Below are 26,636 nucleotides of genomic sequence, written 5' to 3' on the forward strand. Positions count from 1 at the left end.
TTTTGTAAAAGTTAAAAATCTCATCCTTCTCTTGTGGTGATTTACTGGGGGGGGGGGGGAAGAGGGGAAGGGGGGGGCTTGGGGCCGAGGGACCGTATGTGGTTTTCTTTAAAGTAAAACTGCGTCCGAGCGGTGCACTCAGCGAGCCGGATTGTCCGTTTGTTTCTAGCACTCTCATAGTGGTAATTTAAGTCAATAAATAAAACCCCTGTCTTCCCCTTTTAACAACAACAACAAAAAAATATACGGATGGGTAGCGAAAGGTACAGAAAACGTCGAGGGAAAGAAGCTCTGGAAATCGCACAGCTTCCTTCCCCCTTGCAATTGAAGAGACCGTGAGATCGGGGGTGGTAAATAAATGACCTACATTTCAACAGACACAGACAGACAGACAGGACAGAGGAGAGGGCTTCCCTCCCTCCCCCCCCCCCCCCGCCCCCCTACAAAAACATCTTTTTCTGATTGTCCCACAAAGCCGCGGCCGGTGCTCGCTCTGCTCCCAGGCTGTTGTGCGGTGCTCGGGGCCGCTCCGTCAGCTGTCGGCGCCGGGAACCGGCCCCGCATCACATCTGTGCTCTCCGGCACCGAGCGGCAGCGCAGCGTCCTAATGGCTGGATGGGCAAGAGACCTCCTGTTTGTTTGTTTGCTTGGGTTTCTTTTGTGTTTGGTTTTTTTTTTCCCTCTCTCTCTTTCCCCTTCTTTTTTTTTTTCTTTTTTTCCCCTTTCCTTTTGTTTTACTCAATTTCTTTTTTTTTTTCCGTAATAATTTTAATTCTTTTCGGGACCGATAGTGCTTGCGGTAGGGGAAAACGGGTTTATAATCACATCAGCTGCGGCTGCTGCATAGCTTCTTGGTGGGCCGAAGGATACCACGACGTGTAGCTGGGGATGTAGGTGCCCGGGGTCCCCGACGAGGCCTTACCGGAGGCGGAGGTGGTATTCCACACCGGGGGCACCGGTGGCGAGCTACCGGAGAGAGCCCTGCCGTTGGTCAAGGCGCTGCTCTCCAGGGCGGCCCCTCCTTGCTTCATCAGCTTCTTGAATTTGGAGCGCTTGTTCTGAAACCAAATCTTCACCTGCGAACGGGAACGGGGCAGGGCTCAGCATCCCTCGGGACGGTCCAGCATCCCCCCCCACTCCCGCCCCCCCCACCCCCAGGGGTCCGAGGGACCTCCAGCTTCTTCCCCTGATCCCCCCCCGCCCCCCGTGGCTGCTGTGCCATTTTGTGATGCCAAACCACCCGGTAAGACATCCCCCCTGCCGTGCCCGCCCCGCCGAGGAGGCGCAGCCGGTGCCGCGGAGGCCCCGCGGGGGTCTCCGCGGCACCGGCTGCGCCTCCTCGGCGGGGCGGGCTCCGTTACCCGCATTTTTGACCCGTCTGCATCACTCGTGGGGGTCTCCCACGCCGGCGGTGGGGGACAGGGAGAGGGGCCGGCTCATTGGGAGCTGTACCTGGGTCTGGGTGAGTCCCAGAGATGCTGCGAGCTCGGCTCTTTCGGGGAGAGCCAGGTACTGGGTTTGCTGGAACCTCCTGTTCAAAGCCTGCAGCTGCAAACTGGAATAAATAGTCCTGGGTTTGCGGATTTTTTTCCCTTTCCCATTAAAGCGAACTTCCCCTCCTTCTACCACAGTGCTTTTCTCCGATTCGGCCCCTACAAACCACAAACGATGCAGAATAAATAATAATAATAGCAGCAATAGTATATAATAGCAGTAACAGCAATAGCAGCAGCAATAGTAACAATAACAGCAGCAACAGCAACAATAACAATAATGAGGAGGAAGAAAAGTGAAGCTCGAGTAACGCTAACAAAGGCTCTGGGCGATTATGGGAGCCCAGGCTTCTTCCCAGAGAAAGTTTGCTATTTTTACAGGCTGCAGTTTAGGTTTAATTACCCTTAATTGCATACATTGTTTATAGCACTACGCAATAAATAATTACGAAGACTAATACGTGCACATCTGGGTTGATTTCTTTTCCAGCCGGGCATTGTGTGCTCTGTGTACTGCTCCCCTGTGATACTCAGCCTCTCCTGACTAATATTTTGTAATTTAATTTAATTTCCCCCCCCCGATAGATTTTTTTTTTTTTTTGATACAAGCACCCTCCCTCCCTCCTTGCCTTCCCTCCCCCCCCTCGCCCCCCCCCTCCCCAAAGCCGAGTGCACCTACCTGTCTCCTCTAACCGGGTCTGAGTCAGGCTGGAGCTGTTGGGGTAGGACTGCACTGAACTGATGTAGGGGTTGGTCGAGTGGCTGCTGACCGAGTTCACATAGGGGTAGCCCAGCGGTCGGGAGAAGGACGAAGCTGTGCTGTACGAGCTGTCGGGCTGAGAGTGGCCCGCGGAGTGTAAACAGTGCATGGAATAGTGTCCGTGGGACATGGGAGAAGGAGACATTTGCTGGCTGGGCGGCCCAAACTCCATAAAGACAGCCTTCCCTGAGACGGGGCTATTTAGACTCTCTGGCATGGTAGTCATGGTCATTTCTTGTCGCTTGGTCTGTGTGTGTGTTCTCTCTTCAGCTTGCCTTTTTGGGGTCTGTTGTGTTTCTCAGGACAGGAAAGAACCCAATTTAAGCGGAACAGGGTTTTTCACTTTCCATTCATAAGAAAATGGAGTTTGTCTCTTTGAAAAGTCTAAGCATGATGCTGTAGATCTACACAAACTCGCCTAAAAGCTTTGACTCAGCCAAGCCTATGAATATTCATGAGCTGGCGGAGCTGATTGGTCCGCCGTCTTGCATAATCGCTCGGGATTGGTCCGAGGCGCTCGGGGCTCGCCCGGACCCCGGTGAGCGCGGAGAGCCGGACCGGCAGCGCCGCGCGTCCCCGACCACCGGCCGCACGCCCCGACGGCACCGCCGGCACAGCTTCCCGGCCTCCACCGGCTCCCCAGCACCGCTCCCGGCCCGGCAGCCGCCTGGACATCCCGCTCCCGCCGGCGGCGACGGAGGGTGCCGAGCCGGAGCTCGGCGGGAGGCAGCGCACCGCCCTCCGCCCTTCCCCCGGCAGCCGCGCTCCGCCGGCCCCGGCGGGATGCGGGGGGTGACGGCCCGGCGGGCCGGCCCCGCTCCCCGCCCCCCGCCCCGCTCCGGTCAGACGGCAGCGGCGGGATCCGCGGGCAAAGCGGGCGGCCCCCCGCCTGCCCGGCCGCGCACTCTTCCGCGGTCGCGCAAGGGAGGGGCCTCCTCTCCGGCCCGCGGGTCCCAGCGCCGCCCGCACCTCCGGAACGTGCCCGCCGGTTATTGCCATTATTGTTCTTACAAAGGCAAAAAAAAAAAAAAAAAAATCCAACGGAACAAAAATCGCCCTGAACGGGCCAACCGGCGCATTTGAGCTTAAAATGAAAACTTCCGCGTGCGTGAGCGGTAAATGAGGTGGGACTTGGGAGATCCTCCCCAGAAAGCCCACGATGAATCCCAAATTACTTTGTTAGATAATTAGAAAGTGTTGATAATTATTTCTTTCATAATTCAGCGGTGTGACTGTAACAGGAAAATGATCTTGTGAAAGTTCACACGTGCAGATGTATTAGTTACTGATTCATTTGATTAAATGCTAGTCTCAAGTGCTCTGATCCACAGCTGAAGGCGGCCCCATTAGCATAACACTGATGTTTAATTTTCATACGCATAATTAGCCATATATTTAACACTAATAGCAACATGCAGCCTTCCAGCATTAAACAGCCTGGGATTTGATCTGGCCTGGGCTGAACTTTCCCGGTTACACCTAGGCTGTCTAGGGTGCGCAGTTATCACGGCACCACATCTATGCAATCAAGCACATTTTGGCAAAGGGAGAACACCAATAAAAGACAACGTTCAAAACAAATCGCGGCGCTGATGTCGTTAGAGGTATTAGCGCCGACCCGTTTTCCCCCGCCGCCGGCGGGGCCGGGGCACCCCCGGCAGCGCCCGCACTGTGCGGAGGCTCCGTCGGGCACCGACGGTCCTTGAAGCAACCGGCTAATGACTGTACAAAGCTGACAAGACCGACCCCCTCTTGCTCCTGGTCTTTTTTTTTTTTTTTTGTTTTCATTAGTGGCTCTGTCGGTTTTAATTGCCCATTTCCTAACGCCTCTTTTACTTCCTCCCCCCTCCTTTTTTTTTTTTTTTTGCTGCTGTTGTTGTTGTTGTTGTTTTCCTCGCGACGCGCAAAGTTCATTTGACATAAAATCGCGGCGGCTTGGGGCGGGAAGGGGCAATGGCGGCGTGTCCCCACACGGACTCCTCCGGCAGCCGGCTCTGTCCCCCTGGCGATGTAAGTGACCACCCGAGGCGGGTCTGCGCGCTTGGCCGAGGAGGGGACGGGGCACCCCGGTAGCTCGCCCACCTTCGCTGGCCTCGGGCCCGGCGGCGGCGGGGAGGGGAGGGGAGGGGAGGGGAGGGAGGCTGCTCTGTGCTCTGCGGCTCCGCCGCCACCTCCAGCGCTCGGCCGGGCGTAGGCAGTCCCGGGACGAACAGTCCCGCCGGCCCCGCCAAAAGCCCGCGGACCAGACTCCGCTCACGCCCGTCCTCCGGAGCCGGGCGGCCGCCTCTCCGTGCAGCGCCCGCCCCGGGCAGCGCGGCTTGGGCGGGCGCGGAGGGGCCGCGGCCGGCCGCGGGACGCCCCGACCCCGCGGGGACGATCGCCCCGTCGGGGCTCTCGTCGTGCTTGCCCGGTAACACCTCCTGCGTGAAGGGCTTGTGCGGGGCACTGGCTGTCCCCACACAGCCGAGGCATCTCTTTAGTCCCGTTCATAATTAGGATTACAAACGTGCGCCATCAACGACAGCTCCTGGCCGCCACCGCTCCGCGACGGGCCGGTAAAACCCGCAGTCCCGTCAGAGTTAACGGGGGCACTTGAGAGCAAACAGCGATTACCAGGAGCTGCCAGCAGCCCCTATTACACTCGTCTGCGGGGGGGGGGGGGGGGTTGTCCCGGCTGCCCCGTTCCCGCCTCACCCCACGCCGCGGTAAGAGCTGGACGGGAGGCGGAGGGGGTGGGTACGGAGAAGCCGTTTTCCGCTCCCACCTTTTTGTTTTAGCACCTGCGGTGCCTTCCATGGGCTCCCGGGGGGGTGCCCTGCTGAGCCCCCGGGAGGCGCGGGACCCCCAGCGCCCCTTGGAGGGGGCAGCGCGGACGGGCGGCGGGGGGTTGGGAAACAAAATATATTCCGCTCCCCCCGCCCGTCAGTGGTGGGTGTCTCTCGCCTCCCGCGGCCGCAGCGCTCTGTTTAACCTGTGTTTTTGTAAACTTCTTGGCTGCATCGTTTGTTTTTACAGGTTTTAAGGCCTTCCCAGCTCCTCTCGGGGAGGAGGGTGCCGAGCGGCTGCCCCGCGGTGTTAGCCGTGTTTGGGGGGGGTCCTGCTTTTTGAAAAGATGCTGTTAGAAACTATTAGAGCTGACAGCTCTCCGTACTCGAGTGAAAACAAACAGCAGAGCAAAGCTGTAAGAAAGCGGCTTGTTTCTGCCCTGAACCACTGAGGGAGCCGGTGCCGAGGAGCCCCGGTCGCCTGCGAGGGCAACCGGCCGGCCCCCGGCACAGGACCGCAGCTGCCTACAATTAAGGGCAAGTTATTTGTACTAAAACCACATCGCCGCTGCCGCGGGTCTGGGACACTTCTGGATGTCACTTGCTTATCTCCGAGGCCACCCCGCGTTTCGCAGCACCGCGACCGGCTCCGGTAGCCTATGTGGCAAGGCCAGTCCCCTCCGGCCCGACGGGGCGGTCAGCAACCAGCTAATTGCAGATGAAACCCTCCACCCCCGGCAGGCCGGGACAGGACTGCAGCGAGGGGGGGCTTAGCGGGACCCGCAGTTCATGAAGACCATCATCTCCAAACTCCGGGCAGGAGCCGGGGCTCATCCTCCAGACCGCAGACTCCTCCGTTTTATCCGTTAAACGCTTAAATTGCCGAGCGCCTCTCCCTCAACTAACGTGGGCACCGCAGAGCAGTGATTACCCCAAACCGGCTAATTCTTCAAGCAGGGCAATTATTGATCTCCAGAGACGCACGCTTCGCATCTCATTTTTAATCACTTTTTGTGCTGTGCAAAGAGAAATTAGCCGAGGCAGGAAGAAGGAGGGGGGGACTGCTGCTGGGAAGGCTGAGGGGAAAGAGGCTGCTGCCTCTGCCCGCCACCCTTGGGAAACTTTTTTCCATCCTAGTAGAAGTTACAGCCTGGGAAACGGCACTGTGCTAATCGCAGTGAAGACAAATTGACTCCATAGCTCAGCTATAAAGGGAAAATACTCTGTTCCTCTGTCCTCTCAGCTGTACCGAGACAGTGTCATCCGATATGTGTTTGTCCTGTGTAGGATTTGGAAGAGAAGGGACCCGCTCTCTGCCCCTCACCCCAAATAACCCTTTGCTCTCGCAGGCTGTGCATGGCTACTTCCAGGGTCACAAACAAGCCAAGGGACTTTTATTAAATACTCACCAGGTAACACACAGAAAGAACTATGTCCAGAGCCGACCCCTCAAGCTGCTTTTTCTGTCCCCTGCAGCGACTTACACAGCACCCATTCCCCACAGAAATTACAGAAATCTCCTCTCCGTCCCGAGCAAAACTGGAAACTCCAGAAGCACAGCGAGGTCCTCCACTCCTTGCTCCATCTTTAGTCTTCTTCCACCACTTTAGAGAGGATTTCTGCTCCCTCTGAGGTAATCACAATGGTATGTTCAAACTGGGCTGATCTGAAACGCACATTTTGCAGTTAGTTATTAGGCGGTAAACGTGGCCACTATGCCCGTAAAACTCACCCGTTTTTTTTTTTGGCTGTCAGAGATGAGTTCCACGGCTTAGGAAAGATTAAAAAAATAACATCAGGCACCTTTTATTGTCTACAGAAATTGCAGTCCACTTGTCATTCAGAATCTTAAATTCGGGGGATCCTTCCATTATTATCGGCTCTGCAACGAGAAAAACAAAACGTTTCCGAAAGTTAGTCGCCCTCCCGTGCGGACTGTGGGGGAAGCAAGAAAAGGGGGGGGTGTTCCCAGCAGGTAGCTCCCCTCCGCACAGGTCCCGTCCTCCCTGGGCTGCCCCTCTCTTGCAACACTAAAATGTGAACTAAAAGAGGAAGACGAAATATCAAGGTAGGAAGTTGCCCATTCCTCTTTTGTAAAAGCGGGGAATTTTAATCAAGCTTTAATTAAGACCCCGTGGATAATAACCAAAGCACCAACCACACTTAGGAACAGCAGATAGTTTCAAATATTTGAATTTTTAAAACAGGCTTAAAATGTTCATTAAATCAGCAAAACAACAATTTTCTTATTTCCCTCTAATTGCCGCGCCATTTAGCCACGCAGTGAGGAAGAAGGGCTTTTCCCCCACCGGCTCTCCATGATTGGTATTTAGCACGTTCAGTCTGCGGGGCGAGGCTCTGACTGGTTACCGGCGCTGCGGTCCCCAAACCCAAACAGCGGCTCTGGCAGGCAGCAAATGACATAAAAGCCACCAGGCAGCTCGCTGGGTAACCGCGGCTTCGGGGGACGACAATCGCATCCTTCTCCATCCCTCCACAGCCTAAGCGCGCCGGCTGAGCCTCCGCCTTGCCAAAAAATACACATCAAACGTGGCATTTAGTAAGATCTGTGATTAAACATTTCATATTCTAAATCTTATAATTTGGAAGCTACTTCACCCCACTGGTTCCTTAATGCAATTTTTTAAAAAATGATATTTTAATCTGCTTCCTAAGGGGTCACTGTCGCCGACATGTCCCTACCTGCATGGATATTTCTATACCACAATAAAGAAATGGTACGGATCTGGGCTGCTCCGCGTGTTTTGTTTTGTTTTGTTTTTTAAAAAAACTATAGCAGAGAGTTACTGACCTATTGTGAACGCCATTCCCTCTTCCATTAACAAATCACTGTCATTGGCTACAAAAAAAAAAATACAAACGCGTTTATGGCTGTTGGTGCTTTTAAAAAAAAAATGTTGGTTTTTGGTTTTGTGGGTTTTTTTTAGTAAACGCAATTAGCTGTCGGTTTAAACTCATTTCGGCTCGCAGGTACCGCGCACGCCCGTCCCCCCCGCCCCCCGCCCCGCTATGAACCGGAGCATCCCGGTGATCCCACCCCGGCCGCAGCGGGACCGCCCCGACGCCGGCTCCTTGCAGGCCGGCTCCGGGGGCTTTAATGTTTCGGCGGCGATTTTTCTTTGCCCCGCGACAAACTTTGCCGGCGTGGCAAACAAAAAGATGCGGGGGTCCGGGGACGCGGCAGAGGGCGCCTGGCCCCCGGGGCGGGGGCGCGGTCGGTCGGCGGGGCCCAGCTGCCCCGACGGCTCCCTTAAACACGCGATTTGTCCTCAGAAATACCCGCGCCAGTCTCAGAAAGCGGGGCCGGGGCTGCCTTCCGGCTTCTCAGGGCGGAAAGGAACACCTCCCTCCCCCCACGCCGGGCACCCCTTTCGGGACCGGCAGCATGCGTGGGCGTGAGGGGCTCTGCTCGTTTTACCCCCCGCCCCCGTAGTTCTTTCATGGCCGGCGGCGGAGCGAGTAGCGGGGGGAGGCGGGTCGGGCCGTGGTGCCCCCTTACCGTGGTGCCCCCTTACCGTGGTGCCCCCTTACCGTGGTGCCACACCTCGGGGTGCCCGTGGAAGTACGACCCAATGCCGTGGCCGATGAAGGAGGGGCAGACCTGGAAGCCACCCCGCCGTGCCACGGAGCTGCGGGGGCAAAGAGGACACCGTGAGGGAGCACACCCCGACCACCACCTCCACTCGCCAGCCCCCGGCCCCTGCCACCGCATTGATAGCGGCAGCAGCATCACCTGGCTCCCACAAGCTCTCACCCCCACCCCAGCGCTGGGTCACCACTTTGTGCCCACTCTGAAAGCAGCCATCGGAGCCAGCACTGGTGAGCCACTGTTAGGTTTCAGAGTTAACACGCCTGCCAGCAGAGGCTGGTAGCTCCTGTGCCAGCCCTGCTGTCTAAGCAAGACGGCAGCGTGTTGTCTCCCTGTCTGATGGGGGGTAACCTTTTCCACCAGCACACTGGGAACTCATTTTAACGTGGAACAGCCAAATTGTACAGCCGAGGCCCCAGCACATCACCAAACCGCAGCCTCTGCCAAGCCCTCCCTAGGTGCAGAGCCCGTGGAGGGCTGCGTACCCACTGCCTGCACCGGGTTTCTGCAGAAGAGGGTCCTGTTGCCGACGAGGAGAGTTAAGAGCCCTACTACTTCCCTTCTGGAATGTTGCAAACATTCAGCACCAAAAGGTATTGCAGCTCCAGCAAATCTTTTCATGCTAATTAACAACACATTTCTAATAAGCCCATCACCACCACAGCAAAACCAAACCCTAACAGTTACGGCATTTCAGTTCTCCCTGGGGGATCTGTCCTGTTCTTCATGGCTTGCCTCAGAGAGGAGCGTCTCCAAGAGCTGCTGGCAGGAACACATCCCAGCACTGATCCCCACCCACGTTGGGAAAGCAAAGCCCTATCCCGATCCCTAAAAACCAGAGGACCTGGAGATGAGAGGGGTGTCCTCTGGCTGCTGGGCCCCCCCATGTCTGCAGGCTTCACTCTGGGGCTCTGCCCTTACTCAAGCAGTGCTGGAGGGGGTGACTTGAGGCAGCTCAGCCAGGAAGGCCGGTGACATCCAAACCAGAAATGTGTGAAGAGTTGAGGAGGACTGGGAAGCATATTAGAAGCAACAAGGAAGCTGCTGCCTTCCCTGCGTATCATCCCCACACTATTTCTAAAAGCAAACAGAGCAAGACAGGAAGGCACTTAGCCCAAAAAGATTTTACCTACAATATTAAAAGCTTAATTTGCTTGTTTTAAACCAAGGTGGGCAATTAAAAACTTCAGGTTTGTCTATACTTAGACCCTAACAAATGCTTTTGCAGAGTTTGACTGCGGGCAGAAAAGTGGGAAAGTTAAGAAACTCAAATAAAGGTGTAAGCTCTCACAGAAATTAAAGCATGTTAAACCCCATGGGAGGCCTGTATTCAGGCGTGAAGTGGCCTCAGCTTGCTGTACACGGTAATCCCTTTGCACACCAGGCTCCACAGACCCTGCAGTGCTGGCTCCAGTGCTCATGGGTCACCAGCCCAGCATTTAATGCCACTGCGACTGAGGGATGTGGTGCTCCACCACGGTGAAACAGCAATGAGAGAGGAGAGTTGGGGCAATGGTTAATAATGCTGCAGCATTCAGACCTTAAGAGCACATTTTAACAGGATTTGTATATTAGATTTTACCTACCCATCACCTTGATACAAAGATTAATCACATTTCTTTCACCAACTCTGGAGAAGAACAGAAATTTCAAGTTTAGCTATCCCCAAACTCTTAAGTACTGTCTGGCAAAGAAGGTTACTGGTAAGGCTAGAAGCTGGGCTTCATTTGGTTGTATTCAAAGTCCAGGCTTTTACCTTATATATCATTTACGTGGGGGAAAAAAAATCATGAAGGTTTATGCAGCAAAAAGTCCTACTAGAGATGGAAAAGACTTTCTCCCCGTCTTTCTATCATGTCACCCATGTCAGAGGCCTGGCCAGCTGGCTGTGACGATGCTGAAAGCCAAGGAAGAAGCACGGGGAACAGTGCGGAGTCAGAAAGGCAGATTACTCAGACACATCCACAAAATGAAATGGAAGATCCCTGGTGACCAAGCCCAGAGCAATACCGACAATGATTCCTAGGTGGGTGAAGGGATTCTCTGGAGAGAGATGGGAGAAGCCGTCCATGCAACATGTGATAAGCTTTTCTTTCACCTTCTTCAAGTCGTTTTGGAAAAACATAAACAATCCCCCTGGCTATCCAGCTTAGCTGATGTCCTTACACAGCATCCCTGACGGGGGTCAGGGTCATTTTTTGAGGTGTTTTGTAATTATTACAGGATTTCCTCCCACCCCCAAAAAAATAATCCATCTTCTGTAGCAAGACCAGAAAGCTTTTCCTCTGTGTGGCTGTTCTTCTGAGGACCACAGCTACATGTTGTCCTGTGGGCAGGGGAGGGTGGCAGCAGCAGCCACAGCTGCGTGCTGGGCACCGGGGGACACTGACGGCAGTGTTAAGACAGAATCCCATCCTCACACGGTGAAAGAAGTGGTCCTCGTGCATTTCAATAGTGAATTCTGCCACTTTCTTGCCAAACAGCTTGAAAACAACTCTGCTGGCATCAGTTCTTCAGTGGTTGCTGTCTGTGATCAAAATAGGGAATGTTGGAGCTCTCGGGGCTTTGACATCTGCACTGACAGACGCCTGTGCCCCCCCCTCCCAGCCACTTAATAATGTCTACGTACAGAGCTTGGGTATTCTTTACATAAAATGTAACATGGCCAACGAACCTGAAGTGACACAGAGAAAACCTGTGGAGAAAATAAGCTGCAGGTATGAAACTCAGCCACGTTCAATCTGGTTTTAGTATTTGCATGTGCTTCAGAAGCACCTTATGGTGAATTTCACTGCACAACTACTAGCTTTACTTTGGAGTGTTTCAAAAATCTGAGTGAGCTCTTACATCCATGTGGAGTTATAGTAAAACACCCAGCTTTCATAAAACACAAAAAGCTACTAAGCCCAGCTACAACTTGCAAAGGTAATTCTGTACATGTACATGTACACGTTGGCTGTAAATGCTGGCAGGGAGGACTTTGAAACAGCTCTGAGTGAATTGAACTGTTGGTCTTGGTCAGCCTCTCCGGCCTCCAGGACTCCCAGGCTGTGAAACCTGGCTAAAAAATCAGGATGTCACGGAGTGGAGCGTTTTTGCCCAAATTTGCCATTTGCTGCTGACAACAGCTCAACATTTTGGTCTCGCAGCCTCACTGCCCAGCTCGGGATCTGTCAGCAGTGGCCCTTCTTTTCAGCCTTCCCTGGAAGGCAACCTTACAAGATCGCAGCCCCAGCTCCATGCACTGCTCCTTGCAGATGGGCAGCGTGGGATCAGGCAGCCGGAGGAGTCCTGATGGCGAGCGGGAAAGCAGTGAAGGCAGGAGGCAGGACTCGGCACAGCTGAGCTGGGCTGCCATGGGACAGGAGAGCTGTGGCAGTGGGTGGATGTGCCTGTCTGCCAGTTGCCATCGGCCACGGGGTACACTCCAACCAAATCACTTCCAGAGCAAAGGCTGGGGCAGCAGAGGCACACCTCACCCACAGCATGACAGAAAAAAAAAATAAAAACAGGTTCTTCCGGACAATCATTGTTAGAAATATCCTTTGAAAACATTTATCATCACACATTTTATTCTTCGAGCCATATCACGTGCTTGGGCAGAGATGAATTGGGCAGGATTAAAAGCATAATCATTTAATGAGCCCAGTACTTGATTCTGTTTTGCTGCCATGTGTTCCCGCCCAGTGGCTGTGGAGTCAAGGGGACGTGCAGTGCTGCTCCTCTTTTGCTGATGGCAAAGCATCTGGTGTCAGGATGGACCGGCAGCGGCCCAGCTGGTAAAGGAATATCACGGAGGGCCAGGCTGTTCACCTAAACCCATAGGCAGAGCCTCTCGTACAGTGGTATCAGACTTCTGAGAGTGGACAGACAGGAGAGTTGGGTGGCAGTTCCCTCCTGAGCATCCTCTTCCCATGTTGCCACACAATGGCTAATTCTCCAAAAGGAAGGATAAGCGGAGATATGCATTGCTGTCCTGCCAGCGGCCCAACAGGGAAATGGCCACAGAGCAGCAACAGGCAGGACCGACTCTCTGCAAAGCTCTCCTGGATGCTCTGGAGCCTCTCTGAAAGGAGTTCCTGGGTGAATGGGATCAATCCCTCCTGCTAACAAGGTGAAAAGCAGGTTGAAAGAATTTGCTTAGGGGGCTGTCCCTGTGCAGAGAGCCTCTAGGAGCATCTACGGGATAACAGGCATCCCAGCTCCAGAGGAAAATCCATCCATTCAGTCTTAGGACTGAAACTCCCACTTTTTTTTTTTTTTTTTTTTTTTGGCAGGGGCGGGGGGAGTGGAACTTCCCCAAAACCTGCATTTTGTTTTCTTATTATAAAATTTTGTCTCTTTTTCCTCAAGGCAGGTCTGGACCAGTATTCTAAAGGGTCACCAAAGAAACAAAGTGAAACAAATCCTGTTTTCAGCATGGGCAGCAACTGCCTCTCTGGGCTCTCGGTGGCACAAGGGAAGAATTTGGCTGGTGAGACAAGATAGCGCAGACTGCTTCGCTATCCAGGCTGAGCACCCTGGGGAACTGATTCCAGCCAGGGATGCCTCCCTCGCAGTGCCAGCTTCTCTCCCCAGGGATGAAACTTTATCAACAGTGGTCTTGCAGAGCAGCACGACATAAAAGGCTGAAGTTGCTGAACAGACCTGTGAACATGCTTGGGGAACACTGAAAGCAGTAACAGACCTATGATAATTGTTTTCTTACTTAGGGATCCATATAAATGCATCTTTTTTTTTTTTTAATTAGAAGCAATCATATTTTTCTTCAATACATTGTTAGCAAAATGACCACTGAATGGCTGTTTTGTTTTGTTTTATTTGAATTCTTGAAAATGGCATCAGCCTAAACTAGATTTGCTTGTGATAAAAATATTAATTTTGAATAGTACCATATTACTGAATTTGATTAATAACAAAATTCTACCGTGAGAACATTAAAGTCTTTTTCTCTTAAATAGTAATCCAAGACTGAGGGAATGCATAAGTTCAGGGATTCCCTATAATGACAATAAATGTTGAGGTATAATTAGTGATATTTTTGAAAGCCAACAATTGTTTTTTGAAAGAAAGGTACATTTTAGTTTCAAACTGGAACACAAATTACTGTATTTTTCTTACAATAGTGCTGAACTTTTATTTGAGGTTCTCTGTTTCTGAAAGCAGACATGATGGATTGAAATAAAAGATAATTTATTGCAATGCTTACTTTCAAGTGCAGAGAGAAGCAGTGTAATTGTAATTTACAGTAGCTGTCAAGGAAAATCTATCACAGATGACATTAAAATGACTTATTTTGCCTGAGCCACTTATTGTTTAAATGTGCATAATCTGATAGAAACAGATTTTTTTTTAAATCTGCTTTATATTGTTCTAAATTAATATCAAAACATATACTTATGAGTTAAACATTTTAAACCATTTATTAATACTTTCATCACTACTATTTTTTCCTAGGAGCTGGAAATTGGTTTATTTAACAATATCACGTTTATGTTTTTTAGCTCCCTACACTCACAACACTTCCACGTACCTAAACTCACTGTCTGAAAAGCAGATTTCAAACTAGATTTGTTTCTATCTGAAAGGGAAATGTCAGAAATGGTAGAAGAAAATGGAACACTGGGCCCAATTCTGTTTCCACTGGATGTGACTGACAGTTTTGCCACCACCTTCAATATGAACAGGTTAGCAAAGATTAAAATTTTTCTAAGCAGAGTAACTCAAGAATCCAGGCACTCTTTTGTTTGCAACTTGTAGCTGATGGGCGAAGAACTGCTATCCAAGAAATATTCAGTGTCAGCCATTGAGCTTCCATAACAAAGACTATGTTAGAATACCGAATGTAAACTTACCTCTGTGATATAATTATTCCCAAACCTATTGTAGAAAGGAAATACTCCGATTATTTGTGTCTAAGATATGTTCCGCATATCACTTGAGCACTTCTATAGAAAATACTGATGACAGAACCCTAGACACACTTCCATTCTGACGGGCCTAAATGTTTTCAGCTTGTCGGTGCTTGTTCTCAGGTTTTTATTACATCTAACTCTCCCAAAACTTAAGATTTTGATGTATGTATGTCTGTCTGCATGCAAACGTCAAATGACAAATACCCAGAAACACACAGCTTCACCAAACCAAGGCGATCTTTCAGCAGAGGCGGTGTTAAAGTAGTTCTAAACAAATCAGCACATTTAAATTGTCTACGCGATAAAATCTTGAGAAATAAAGTTAATGACCTGCTATTTCATATGTAGTTTTGAACAGTCACTAGCTCTGATTAATCTGCTTTTCAAAGGGGGCGCTGACTATATATTTACACTTTGCAAGTAAACTGACCTCCGTACCAACACAGCAAAAATTCAATGTCACATTCAACTCTGTTCTTTTTCTTCTTCTTCTTCTTTTTTTTTTTTTTTTTTTTTAATACAGCTAGAATTAATGTAGTGAATCTGTAATGAAATGCATTATCCTGCATGGAGATTTATCAGATTTTCCAATTGAATGCCGTGCTTTGCTAGCACTAGCTGGAGTTCACCTGCATGTTGGTGTGGCGTGTGGCTCTTTTTTGTAAAGAGTTAAGTTGAACACAAAAAAAGGGAACAAAGGTCAGCACCCAGCCGCCACTTGAATGTGAGATTTTTCTTTTTATTCCCCTTGATGTATACTAGGCTCTGTGTTATTAGTCTTAATGATGGAAAATTGTAGTGTTGATACAAATCTTTTTTTCAAAGTAGTAGGCGGGAGCTCCATTTGTTAGTAAGTTTTTTTGTGACTAAAAGCCACGGACAGTACATTTATGTAGCAGTAAAAGGCCTAGATGCTCTTTCCATAGCAGAGCTAATTATTCCTACTGTGACCTTACTGATCTACCCTGTTCCTAGTACATCTCATCTGCACGCCTGTTCCTCTGTGTAGATGGTGTCAGAGAATATGAAAAACCCTATAATGAAACCATTTTCATGATGGAGAAAGGCTACTGGAGTTGCACTTGCTACAAAGAGGCTCAATTATATGAGTAATTGTGATAATTTTCTACATTCATAGCCTTCAATGGGAAAAAAAGAATGAGAGCCACAAAGGAAAATTACTTTAACAAGAAAGTACAGAGAGTAAAAATGGAAGAAGAGACAAAAAGGGGGAAAAAAATAACCAGAAAAAAAGTTTAAAAAATAGATCTGGAGGGAGGAATAGCAAGACAGGGAGAACAACAGAAATGCTCAAAAAGCCTATGTGCAGCTGTGTTGCACAATTAAATTGAATTTTTTTTCTGCAGTTGATGAATGTGACTACTGCAAATGTGCCTCTGTAGTTAGCTATCATTTGTTGTTCCGTGACAGGAAAAGGATAATTACCTCTCAGAGAGAATCAAAGGCTGACATGCCCTTTAGACACAGCCATGAATGCAGAGCTCGATAGAATGCTTGAATAAGAATCCAGTGTTCTGTGCCCCCTTCTACTCAAGAATAAATTTTGTTAAAATGCAAGAGCACCACCAGTAAATTTGTTGAACCCTAGGTGTTCAAAAATATGAGGTGCATCTATCGACTCATCCCATTTGCAAAAATAAAACTACATTTTGAATTCACTTCTATTATATTCATGGACAGTAAGATAGTGAGATATGCATTAAATTTCTTTTCCCAGTAGGGGTCTGATTCAACATTTCCTATGAAAGAACAGAAAGACACTATCCTTTTTCTCCAGGCTAGTTAGCCTATAATTTAAAACTGTCAAAAACACAATTTTATACAAAGTCTTCAATAAAAGCTTCTCAGATATAACCCAAAGAGGTTTTACTAAAGTTTGATTCAGACTCTGTTACAATATTTTTAAAGCTATAAATACACCTAACTGATATTTTGCCGTTCTCTTTTTTCCTTAAAGTATTTGAAGATTTACAAAGAAAAAAAAAAGCAGCATCCTTTCAAGGTGACTAAGCCTTGCAGCTTTTAAGTAATCAGAATGTATTCAATAGCGTGTTGGGACCATTAATAGTCCAGTGAAGTATTGCTTAATGAAATGTATACGATATATGTCTATTTTTTTTTTGGCAAACATTTTAAAATAATCCATAGGTACCTTCAAAAAACTAAGCCGTATTTTTATTCAAAACTGCCAGCAGCAGAAGAGTCATGACTGCATTTACGTGAAGGCTAGAAGAGATGCAAAATAGGGAAAAATCTCTGAATGTGAGCTCTTTTTTCCCTGTGAGGTTAGTATGCGCTGCTCTTTGTAAGATCAGAAGCTCTTGAGTTAAATATTTTTGTACTTTTTAAACAAAGAGACTTATTTATGTTGACTAATTCCTTTGTAATGTTCGTTATTGCTCTACAATGAAAACAATGGTTTCTAACCTTCTTACATCATTAGACAGACACAGTGTAGTTTCACACACAAATAAAAAATAAACAAAAGCCCACTGCAAATTACATCTGTTAATTTAAATCTACCTTATGAATATCTTTGGTGCTTTCTTCAGTTATCTTTGCTGACCCTAGTGTCATTCACTTAAAAAAAAAAAAATTTCTCTTACCCAAGGAACAACATTATAGCTTGGCAGTTCACATACTGATATCAGACTGAAATGATGGTTTTGAATCATAAAACATGTCATCAGCTTTATACCAAACCACCAATAACCTTTGTCCCACTTGCCAGCCCTCCCTTTACTTGTCAATATAAGGCTTACCTGATTGTGTTTCCAATTACAGAGAAGGGAGCCCCTGGTCTGCAAGCTGCAATTGCTTCATCTCTACATTTCCTGGCAACCTCCACTAACTTTTGACCAGATTTATCCACATTGCCCACCAAAAACGTTTCAGAAGTGTCACCATGGTAGCCATTGTAATACACCTAAACACATGCAGAAATGTAAGACATTTTCTTGGTTTGTGCACCCAGAAACAGATCGTCTCCTTAATTAAATCCATTCTTTCTAAGATCGAGCTCTATATTGCAACAGATAGACTATGGGTAAGCTGTATTTGCGAGAACGAGTCCGGAAAAGCAAATCATTGCCGAGAGAAAAAAAAAAGGCGTGAAAGACTGCAAGGTACCACTAGAGTTGACAATTAAAAATTCAAGAAATGCAAAAGCTGTGCATCTCTGCCCAGCAGTGCACCAGACAATGACATTGCTCAACCACAAAACGTGAGGCTAAATAGGCCGTATGCGAGAAGACGGGTGGGGGGCCGTGCATGGGCCAAAGGGGGCCTTGGGGACCCTTGGGTGCCCACCTGCCCCAGCTGCCCACACTCGGGGCTGGTGACCTGCTGGCACCCTGCTGGGGTAGGGCATCGAGCCCTGGTGCTGGCCATGAGTGGCCGGGAGAGCCGTCCCTCGGCAGCCAGCATCCCCTGGGGAGGTTTTTGAGGGGATGCTGTGTGAGAGGTGTACCCTGCTACCCACGTCCAGGGGGAGCCCCGAGGAAAGCACGGGCCAAATCCATCGCCAGCCCTCGCACGTTTTCCTTAACCTCATTTTTAAACTGCAACGTGGCATTAACATTGGGTTTTACTTCTGATTTCCAGAAATGAATTTTGAAAGAGAATAAATGCACCGTTCTGGCACCACAAAGCTTCACGTGCTGAAAACATAGCACCCTGTTGAATTAATTACCTACTGGTTTGTTTTGTTTTTTTTTTTTTTGACATTTCATAGGTTTTAAACGTCTGGTCTCCAGACATTCTCTGCCGGGCACAGGAAACCCTGGCTATGCACTATGGAGCTCGGCAACACGCCATTAAAATGGGGTTTGCAGCTCTGCAGTACGGCAGGCAGGCGCACAATTGTAAGAACAAGCCAAATTTACTTACAGAAAGACAAATTATAATGCTGCACAGTTTTGATCTTCTAAAACATTTTTTTTCTCCCCCAAACCGTGGGCAACTATCCCTCTAGGACTAATAACTCCCGAAGCTCGAAGCACTGAACTTTTGCCACTGGCGAGCTATTTGTGAAAAGACAGACTCACATTCTTTTTGGTTGATTCCAAACTAAAAAAAAAAAATAAAATTTGGCTACAGTCAGTTTATCCCAAGGCCAGGTTTGTGTTCAGGCCGAGATGTGAAGAAAATGCAGGAGCGAGGGGGGGATGTTAAAGAAAGGTGAGTGCCAGCAAGGGCCCAACCGTGTTAACATCGCTCCGGTGCAGAGCGGCCGCGATCCCCTGCTCTACCTCCCTCTGCCAGTCCAGACTGCCACTAAATCTTTTTTTTTTTTTTTTTTTAATTTAACGCCCATCGCGCAGGTTTTAATCTAGCTAGTTCACATTTAAACCGAACTAGTTCATTTTTAGCTCCAGCAAGTACAAAACCCCAGCATTAAATGTCATCATCCTGGAAAAAACAAATATAGATTTAAAACATAGGAGAGCTTAAAAATAATAATAATATTTACTGCAGTCCATCAACTGCAATTACATATTTTTGACGTTAATAAGCTACAACCACAGCACCGTAACACACTAATTCCTTAAAAGTCAATGAAAGAACCAAGTTGTAAGAAACATTAACCTGGTAATGGCTGGCTGACAATTGCACTACGCACAGGATTCAGTGATGGATAATGCTATTGTTTCTACACTAAAATACATTTTAAAGGCTACATGACTCAAGCCAATAAAATTGGTATTTCATCTATGAAATTCTACCATCTTAATTGTGCAAAAATGGATTTTTTCTTCAAATAATTTGTACATAGCATGAAGTGTTTACATTTAATAACCAGAATATTATTTAATCTTTTTATAGAACCTGTAAACAATTATAAACAATTTGTTGTGCAGTATTTACTTTGGTTTTTATTCTGTCCACCTGTGAAACGTCCCAGTTTTGCTCATTAAAAATAAGCTAAAAGATCAATTAGCAATGCTGAAAAGTAATATTTTTTTCTCAGCTATTTTGGAACTGAGCAATTATCAAACATGGCACAGTTCAGTTTTACATGATAAAAAAATCTTACAAAGATAATCAACAATTCCCATCCTTGCAGGAATCTTCATATTCACAGAAATATCAGGATTTATTTTCTTGCATGAGGGTAAAAAGAAAACAAATAAAAATACGTCTTCAAAGAACCAGTAACATTTCGTCAGACGTTATTTGTAAAGCAGAGTGGACAAGATATGCATTCCACCTTAATATAAAAATGTTTTGTTTGGTTTATCATGGAAAGTATCTGTGATATGAATCTATACACCTTTTTTTAAAAAAATCTAAGGCGTCATTGTTATCCTGACAGACAAAACAAAAAAATAAAGTGAACCTTAAGCATACACAAATAAATCAGATGTTAAATCCTTAGCTGTTGCAGGCTGATTTAGTCTAATAAAATGAGCAAAGCTATACCAGTTCACCACAGTAAAAATCTAGGCCAAAAATAGACTTTAAAAATGATAGATCGCACTGTGCAAACATGATAGTCAGAATTCTACAATTAGAAAGTATGGAGATGGGGAAGAATTTAGAAAGATTAAAAAACCAAACCAAATCTAACCCGGTTCTGGATCACACATGAATGTACCATGGGAAAAAGGTCACTGACCCTAATTTCGATAGAAAAAAATATTTCAGAAAGCTGGAATCTCATGCTGGAGATTTCGCTTCTGCCACTATGAAATTTGGGCCCATGGAAAATAGTATCAAGTTGCCAAGAGTTTCTTTAATGATTAAAAAAGCTTGCTTTTATGAGATGTTGCTTCCTTGTATGTGACACCTTATTGCAAAATAACATTGGGATTCAAAAGGCGTCTGTGTTCATATTAGAAATAAATGGCACTTTGGGAAAATAAAAACATGCACAGTAAAAAAAAAAGCTTTTGCAAGAGACAATTTTTTTTTCTTTTTTTCATAAATTAAATGAGAATTAGGTTTCCAGTTTCCATACGTTCTTGCTGCTAAGAAAATCCAGCCAGTGTTTATTTAAATAGCTATAATTGACCATTCTCTGGAAATATTAAGTCACAGTTATATCACACTATTTCTGTTTCTGCGCAAAAGGTTCAGGGCTTTTATACCAGAAATGGAACACAACACTACCTTCGGGGATTTTAATAAATGTAGGGAACACTGCTAGCAAAAGAGTTGCTGTCCAAATAGACTGACATACACAGGCCAATGTAGCCTCTAATGACAGAGTAAGATAATGACAGGCCCCACTCAAAATCAGCAGGAAGAGGAAGATCAATCTTGGCAGAGTGAAGGAAAAATGCTGGCTTTCTTCATGTTAGCTCATCTCATACATATCTATCTTCAGCTGCTGCCCAGTACTGTGGTGCTCTGCATTAACTACACAGTGGATCAATAACAATTACACCTTCTCAAAAACATGACACATAGCAGGATTGGGTTGACATTTCACTTAGGCCAACATTGATCTCAGTGCATCTGATTCCAGTCCTAAATTCAAGTCAGGCCTGGGTCTAGCTGGAATAAACACACAGTTAAAAACAAAAAAGGAAACCAGCTGCTTGTGCCTTGGCTCAGAAGTAAACAGCACATCCATCTGTGCATCCCCCATCTCCAATCCACTATTCTTCCTGTTGCTACTAGTGATTCTAAAGTTGATCAAAGACTATTTTTTTTTATATGAATTACTCACCGTGACATCAATGTTGATAATATCTCCATCCTGAAGAGGTCGACTGAAACATAAACAGAAAAAAAAAAAAAATGGTGACAGGCAGTTCCCAACAAAGGGAATATAAGAATAAACACCTAATGACACATACATAAAAAATCAGGGGGTAGATATTTTGTGATAGAGGAAGGCAGAGGCAAACAGAATAACCATTTTTAATGTTCAGCTCTCACTACTTAGAGAACAAGTATAGCTGAATATAAAATAATGAGAAACAACTACCAGAAAAAACGTATCAACACCTGAAAAATCTACCATTATATTTATTCTTTTTCTCTCACTAGGGTTCATATTTTACTTTGTGAGTAGCTGAATGTATTGCAAATAAAAAAACCCCACCACATAAATTCAAATATATTTATTCCTTACCCTATACTTATTTTGCTGGAGGAAAAAAAAAAAATCACACTGCACTCTTTTTTTTTTTTCCACACACTAAACTCTAAAGGCATTATACTAGTTTTTTTTTAAGTGTCTGGACAAACTGGATTTTTTTTTCTATTTCACATACATTTCTATAACATCTATCAGCATCGTGTGGCAACATGATATGCATCTGCAGTACGTTTACATATGACATTTAGTTAAGCTGAAGTACGTTCAATATTAAACACAATTTATTAATTTCAGTTTAACATTTTCATTCCCCGTGGTAAAATGTATATTATTGGGGAAGTACCTGTCAGGAATACCATGACATACCACGTTGTTTACAGAAGTACAAACAGATTTTGGAAAACCTCCATAGCCCAGAGGTGACGGATAGGCGTTCTGTCTGATTATTTCATGATGAACAATGGAATCTATTTCTTCAGTTGTCATGCCAACCTAAAATATCAAACATAACATCCTGTTAAAAAAGCAAAGATAGTTTCTCATATTTACTGAACGTGATTGCAGCCGAGCGTTTCAATGAAATCTTGGATCTTTCAAATACGCTGCTTTGATACAAAACACTAAACCATCTGATATACTTTATTGATACATCGGACCTTTTTTTTAAAAAAGAAAAAGGTTTTAAATAAAGCATGCAGTAGAAACGAGCACTCAAAGGTTCCTAGAAAACCTAAAATACTGTCTACTTCCTTTCTGTTCTTTTTTTCACATTTGCTTTCTCAAATAGACCAATTTTCCATGGCATCTTGTTTCAGTAGCTGCTACAGAAATGTCTGGTTTCAATGCTTTCAGTCCTTCAAAACACAACATTACTTTCCCTTTTTGTTTTTAAAAGAAAGGATTTTAATTCTTGTAACCGCCCAGTACATTTCTCATAATGTACTTGTGCATTTTATGAAACTGTTTTCCAAATATTTAATTTTGTAAAACGTTTAAAATTTTGGCTGCATATCTCCAGGATATTTTACCTAAAGTTGCCTGGATGATCACAGTGAATCTACAAGCGTTTATCCCTCATTTGTAGAAATCTTCATTTTTATGCTTGACGTTTTCTAGATTCATCTTTTTCTCACCATTTTACATATTAAAAAAAACTCTCATAAATCATTCAGCCATTTTCTGAGTATCCATGGAGTGGAAAACGCACAGGCTTAAAATAACATTCTTCTCGCTTTTCTTTTGGATTGATCCTGTCTCTGGAACAGTTAGAGCTGAAATTTGAAATTTGGTAGGGAAACCTCCCTCATTGAGAAGAAGTGCCTTTGAGGGTTCCTCTGAAAATTGATTTTGATTTGAATGAGTTTTGAGCCTTTGAAAATCATACTTTGTACACATATGCTACAGCGGCTGTGATTTTGGAGGACTTTTTAGTAAACGCGTGGAATATAGGTAGGCTGTGGTGCAGGAGGCACACTTATCCATATATTGAAATATTCAGTCATCACGCACAGCGAATACAGCCAAGTGCACTTGTGTCCTGTGCTGAGAATAAAACCAGGTCTATTTGCTCAGCTTGCATCTTCTTCAGCATGAAAATGTGGTTGGGTGGATGAGGAGCGGTAAACCTACTGGTGGCCAGGATTTGGGGTTACTCTGCAACACCCCCCTGCAGCCTCTGCGCTGGGATGGCAGCCGCAGCCACAGCCCCAGCACTGCCGGTATTGGATACTGCAGCCATCGGTTCTGGATAAATACAGGTCTGTTGCTCCTGCCTTCGCTCACCCATCTATCATCTCCAGCCCACAGACAAACTGAACGGTTCCGTCCCAGGGCTGGGTGCTGGCTGACACTGCTCTGCTCAAGGCGCTGGACGTGACTTTTGGACACCGGGCAGCCAGGTCTGGGCTCTCTGTGCGGCAGGCTTATGCACTGTGAGAAGTTCTGCTTTTAACAGTATCTGCTTTACTTTTAAAGGAGCTTTTGCTGGCTGGGCAAGGTCAGGGAGGCACCTACTGTGCACCTCATCCCTTATTTGGGACGGGGCAGCCTGATGGTATCTAACAAAATGCTTCCATGTCGTAGAATTTGCCGCTTTATTCCCAAATCTTTAACTCAAACCCAGGAAGTTCTATCATATATAATACCATATTGCATTTTTAAGGCAGTGAAGATAATATCAAAACTATGCTCAGCCCAAACTTTGTCTCTCTGCATCCATGCATTATAATGCACCTTTGTTATACTGGGGGATGTTACTGCCATTAAGTAAAGCACAGGCGAGAGCCGGGCTGAAAAGCTGTGTGCAAGGCAGGTTCAGCGAGACAACAGGAACAGGTGGAGGGATGGGGTTCTTCAGATAAAACAGGAATGCAGAGCATACTTTATGGGAACAGCCTAAAAGAGCTCCGTTTGTTTAGTCTGGCGCACTGAAACTTGTAATAGCTCGATTACTGTGTGAAGGGGACAGACTCAAGGAAAGGCAGGAAGCTGTTTAAATTAAAGAGCGGTGTTGGCAAAAGAACAAATGACCGTAAACTGGCCATAGGCAGCATCAGGCTGGAAAGCAGAAGACTTTCCCTGTCGATGAGGGAGGGTTTTGGAGCATCCTCCCAGTCAGGGGAGTCTTGGCCAAACACTTACTGGTGTAAAATGGAGCTCACCACCTGCCTGTGGCTGACCTGGGCAGTGGTCACATCACCGCAACTCCAAATGCCACCTCCCTCCCAGTGCACAGCTCCTGGTCATGCAATCTTTACCCTATAACACCTTCTTGCTCCAAAACGTTCATTAGGTGTACGTAGTATTTTGCTATTATGTATGATTTGGCACATACTATGAACTGCATCATAAAGTGTATGCTGTATACATATGTGTTTTACAAATGATAACAACGAAAGAGTATTAGTGAAAAACGGTTCTCATTCAAAACCCACGTTGCACCCTGATCCTTCAGAAAACATGTGTATGTCCCTTAACTTTACATGAGTAAGTTTTACTGTACTGGGAAACAATTGCACATAAAGAAGTTAAACACGCAAAACCCTATGTAAGATTAAAGCTTCAGGCAGTTTTGCTATCGGCCACCCCAACTCCAGAATTAAACTTCTGGGAAAGTGTGATGATAGCTGAAAGAAAAATGCACAGTAAACTGATATTTTTTTTCCCCTTTTAAGTCAATGGCATTGACCTACACAGTCCCCATCTATCTCAGCATCTCATAGCTACTCAACCCATTTTACCCTATCCAGTATGCTATTACATGAAATACCAAGGCAAGGCTAAAAAAGCCCTCCTTCATCTGCAAAACCTCATAGTAGGCTCCTCCCAGTACATTTTAACTTGGGAGGTATCCCAAAAAAGCATACTGTAGAAACATTACTGGAAACCATAAGGCTTTATTATCAATGCACTCTGGAAAATTGTGTGGAATTTGGCAGCTGTTTTTTCCAACGGCAGCTCTAGGAGTTGTGCTGGACCCCGCGGGACAGCGAGGGGCTGAAGGATGGATGGGAATGGAGGAGGCAGCCCAGCCCTTCGGACTTGCACACATGCAGAGCCAGAAAGCACGATGTATGAGGAAGATGGGCTACGAAATGAAAGGAGAAAATGTAGTGTGGGCCTTATAAGAAACTCACATGATCTGGCACGACCTGAACAGAGGGAGGTTACAGACAGAGATGCTACACCTGAGCCAGCAACTCACTCCAAGTACTACAGAGGTCCAAAATACAGAAATAATTAAACAGGCATATCATGGACTGAATCAAAAGTTAATAAATCCTTCCTTTTTCAGGTTCTAAGTTAAAGTTGGATGCACATTAAGGGAAAGTTTAAAAAAAAAAGTAGAAACAAACCCCAAATAAGTGAAAGCATAAAAGACATCCAAGCTGTTATGGGACTTCTGTAATTGTTACCTTTAAGCCCTTTCCAGCCAGAAGCAGGACATGACGGGCCAATTGACAAGCTTGACGAAGCCCTTGAATCTGATCTTCATTCTTAATTTCTATGTCGTCTCCCCAGTCCGGTACAATGCCTGTCGTCACATAGTCTGGCTTCTTTATATGCTTGGAGAAAAAGGATTGAAAATGAAGATCAGAAAACTGAGCATGACAATGGGATCATTTTCTCAGATACTGCCTCCTGCTTCATGGCAGCTTGCCCTTTCTGTCGTGGTATCGACCTTCCTAAGCCATCAGGGCAAACCCTCAAGGCTGCCTCAGTATTTCTTCCACTGCCCTTTTGAACTTAACATTGCCTGTTACCACTGACTTATCCAGCCTGTGAGCCTCCCAGGGCTGAAACCCCAGATACTGCAGCCGACTTCCAGCACAGACAGTCACAAGTTTTGAAACTGTGAGAAAGAGACTTAAAAACTCTTCATTTTCTTTTGCAAAGGGGCACGTTTTCTACAAAAGGCATCTAAACACTGGAATTCATAGGAAAACCATACATAATTAGGCTCAAAAATAAAATTGATCAAATCCTTTGTTTCTCATTCAGACAAAACTCCTATTAACTTCCATGAGATTGCTTTTTAACTACGAACCTTAGGATTTAACTGATTTTAATCTAGAGGTTATTACTTACTAATCTAGTTCATATGCTGTGCCCAAATTTGTCCATCTACAACATTATGCAAGGGTATCCCAATTAGCTGTGTCAAGACAAGTGCAATAAACTTCATTTTTTTCCACACACAGAGTTCTCTGCCCTCGTACAGAGGCGAAATTTCATTTCTGATTTTTTAAAATCCACACCAGTTTCATGACACATGTATAAACACATCAAACTAATAATAACAGTAACATCTTGCACAGAGGTGGAAATGCGCTTTCTCTCGGAGGGTCCTGGGCTGTTTCACCGGCTGGGGAAGAGTCCCTTCGCCCACCACAGCCGGTCGGATTCTCTGCCATCGGCAGCCACAGGGCGAGTTTTGCACTGACTTCACAAAATACAGAATGAAGTTGGCAGGCAGAAAACAAAGCGGGCACTTGGGCTGTACAACAGCAGGGTGTAGGAATAAA

The 26,636-nt window shown here is 46.3% G+C and overlaps 2 protein-coding genes across 2 annotated transcripts in view; both read right to left on the reverse strand.

The window, feature by feature from the left end:
* Positions 1 to 696: 696 nt before the first annotated feature.
* On the reverse strand, positions 697 to 6,539 carry DLX1 (distal-less homeobox 1). The gene is made up of 4 exons (XM_074593633.1): positions 6,428 to 6,539; positions 2,173 to 2,550; positions 1,453 to 1,652; positions 697 to 1,076 (listed from the first exon to the last, which is right to left on the reverse strand). Exons 2-4 carry the CDS (start codon positions 2,483 to 2,485, stop codon positions 822 to 824), a joined length of 768 nt encoding a protein of 255 aa, XP_074449734.1. The 5' UTR covers positions 2,486 to 2,550; positions 6,428 to 6,539; the 3' UTR covers positions 697 to 821.
* Positions 6,392 to 26,636, reverse strand: part of METAP1D (methionyl aminopeptidase type 1D, mitochondrial) — a 50,904-nt gene continuing 30,659 nt past the window's right edge. Inside the window, 8 exon segments of the mRNA XM_074593631.1 lie at positions 6,392 to 6,684; positions 6,822 to 6,900; positions 7,831 to 7,878; positions 8,571 to 8,668; positions 17,327 to 17,490; positions 21,238 to 21,280; positions 21,956 to 22,104; positions 25,527 to 25,676. Of these exon segments, the coding sequence (XP_074449732.1) occupies positions 6,606 to 6,684; positions 6,822 to 6,900; positions 7,831 to 7,878; positions 8,571 to 8,668; positions 17,327 to 17,490; positions 21,238 to 21,280; positions 21,956 to 22,104; positions 25,527 to 25,676 (810 nt within the window). The 3' untranslated portion in view covers positions 6,392 to 6,605.

This window comes from Larus michahellis, chromosome 7 (genome assembly GCF_964199755.1).
Source record: "Larus michahellis chromosome 7, bLarMic1.1, whole genome shotgun sequence".
NCBI lineage: Eukaryota > Metazoa > Chordata > Aves > Charadriiformes > Laridae > Larus > Larus michahellis.

What these genes read in the sequence shown, in the direction of transcription:
- DLX1 (XM_074593633.1), bottom strand. Translation starts at nt 2,485, where the DNA reads ATGACCATGACTACCATGCCAGAGAGTCTAAATAGCCCCGTCTCAGGG. An exon ending in GACCCGGTTAGAGGAGACAG is followed by an intron (nt 1,653 to 2,172) that starts GTAGGTGCACTC and finishes TGTGGTTTGTAG; the next exon opens with GGGCCGAATCGGAGAAAAGC. An exon ending in TGGGACTCACCCAGACCCAG is followed by an intron (nt 1,077 to 1,452) that starts GTACAGCTCCCA and finishes TCCCGTTCGCAG; the next exon opens with GTGAAGATTTGGTTTCAGAA.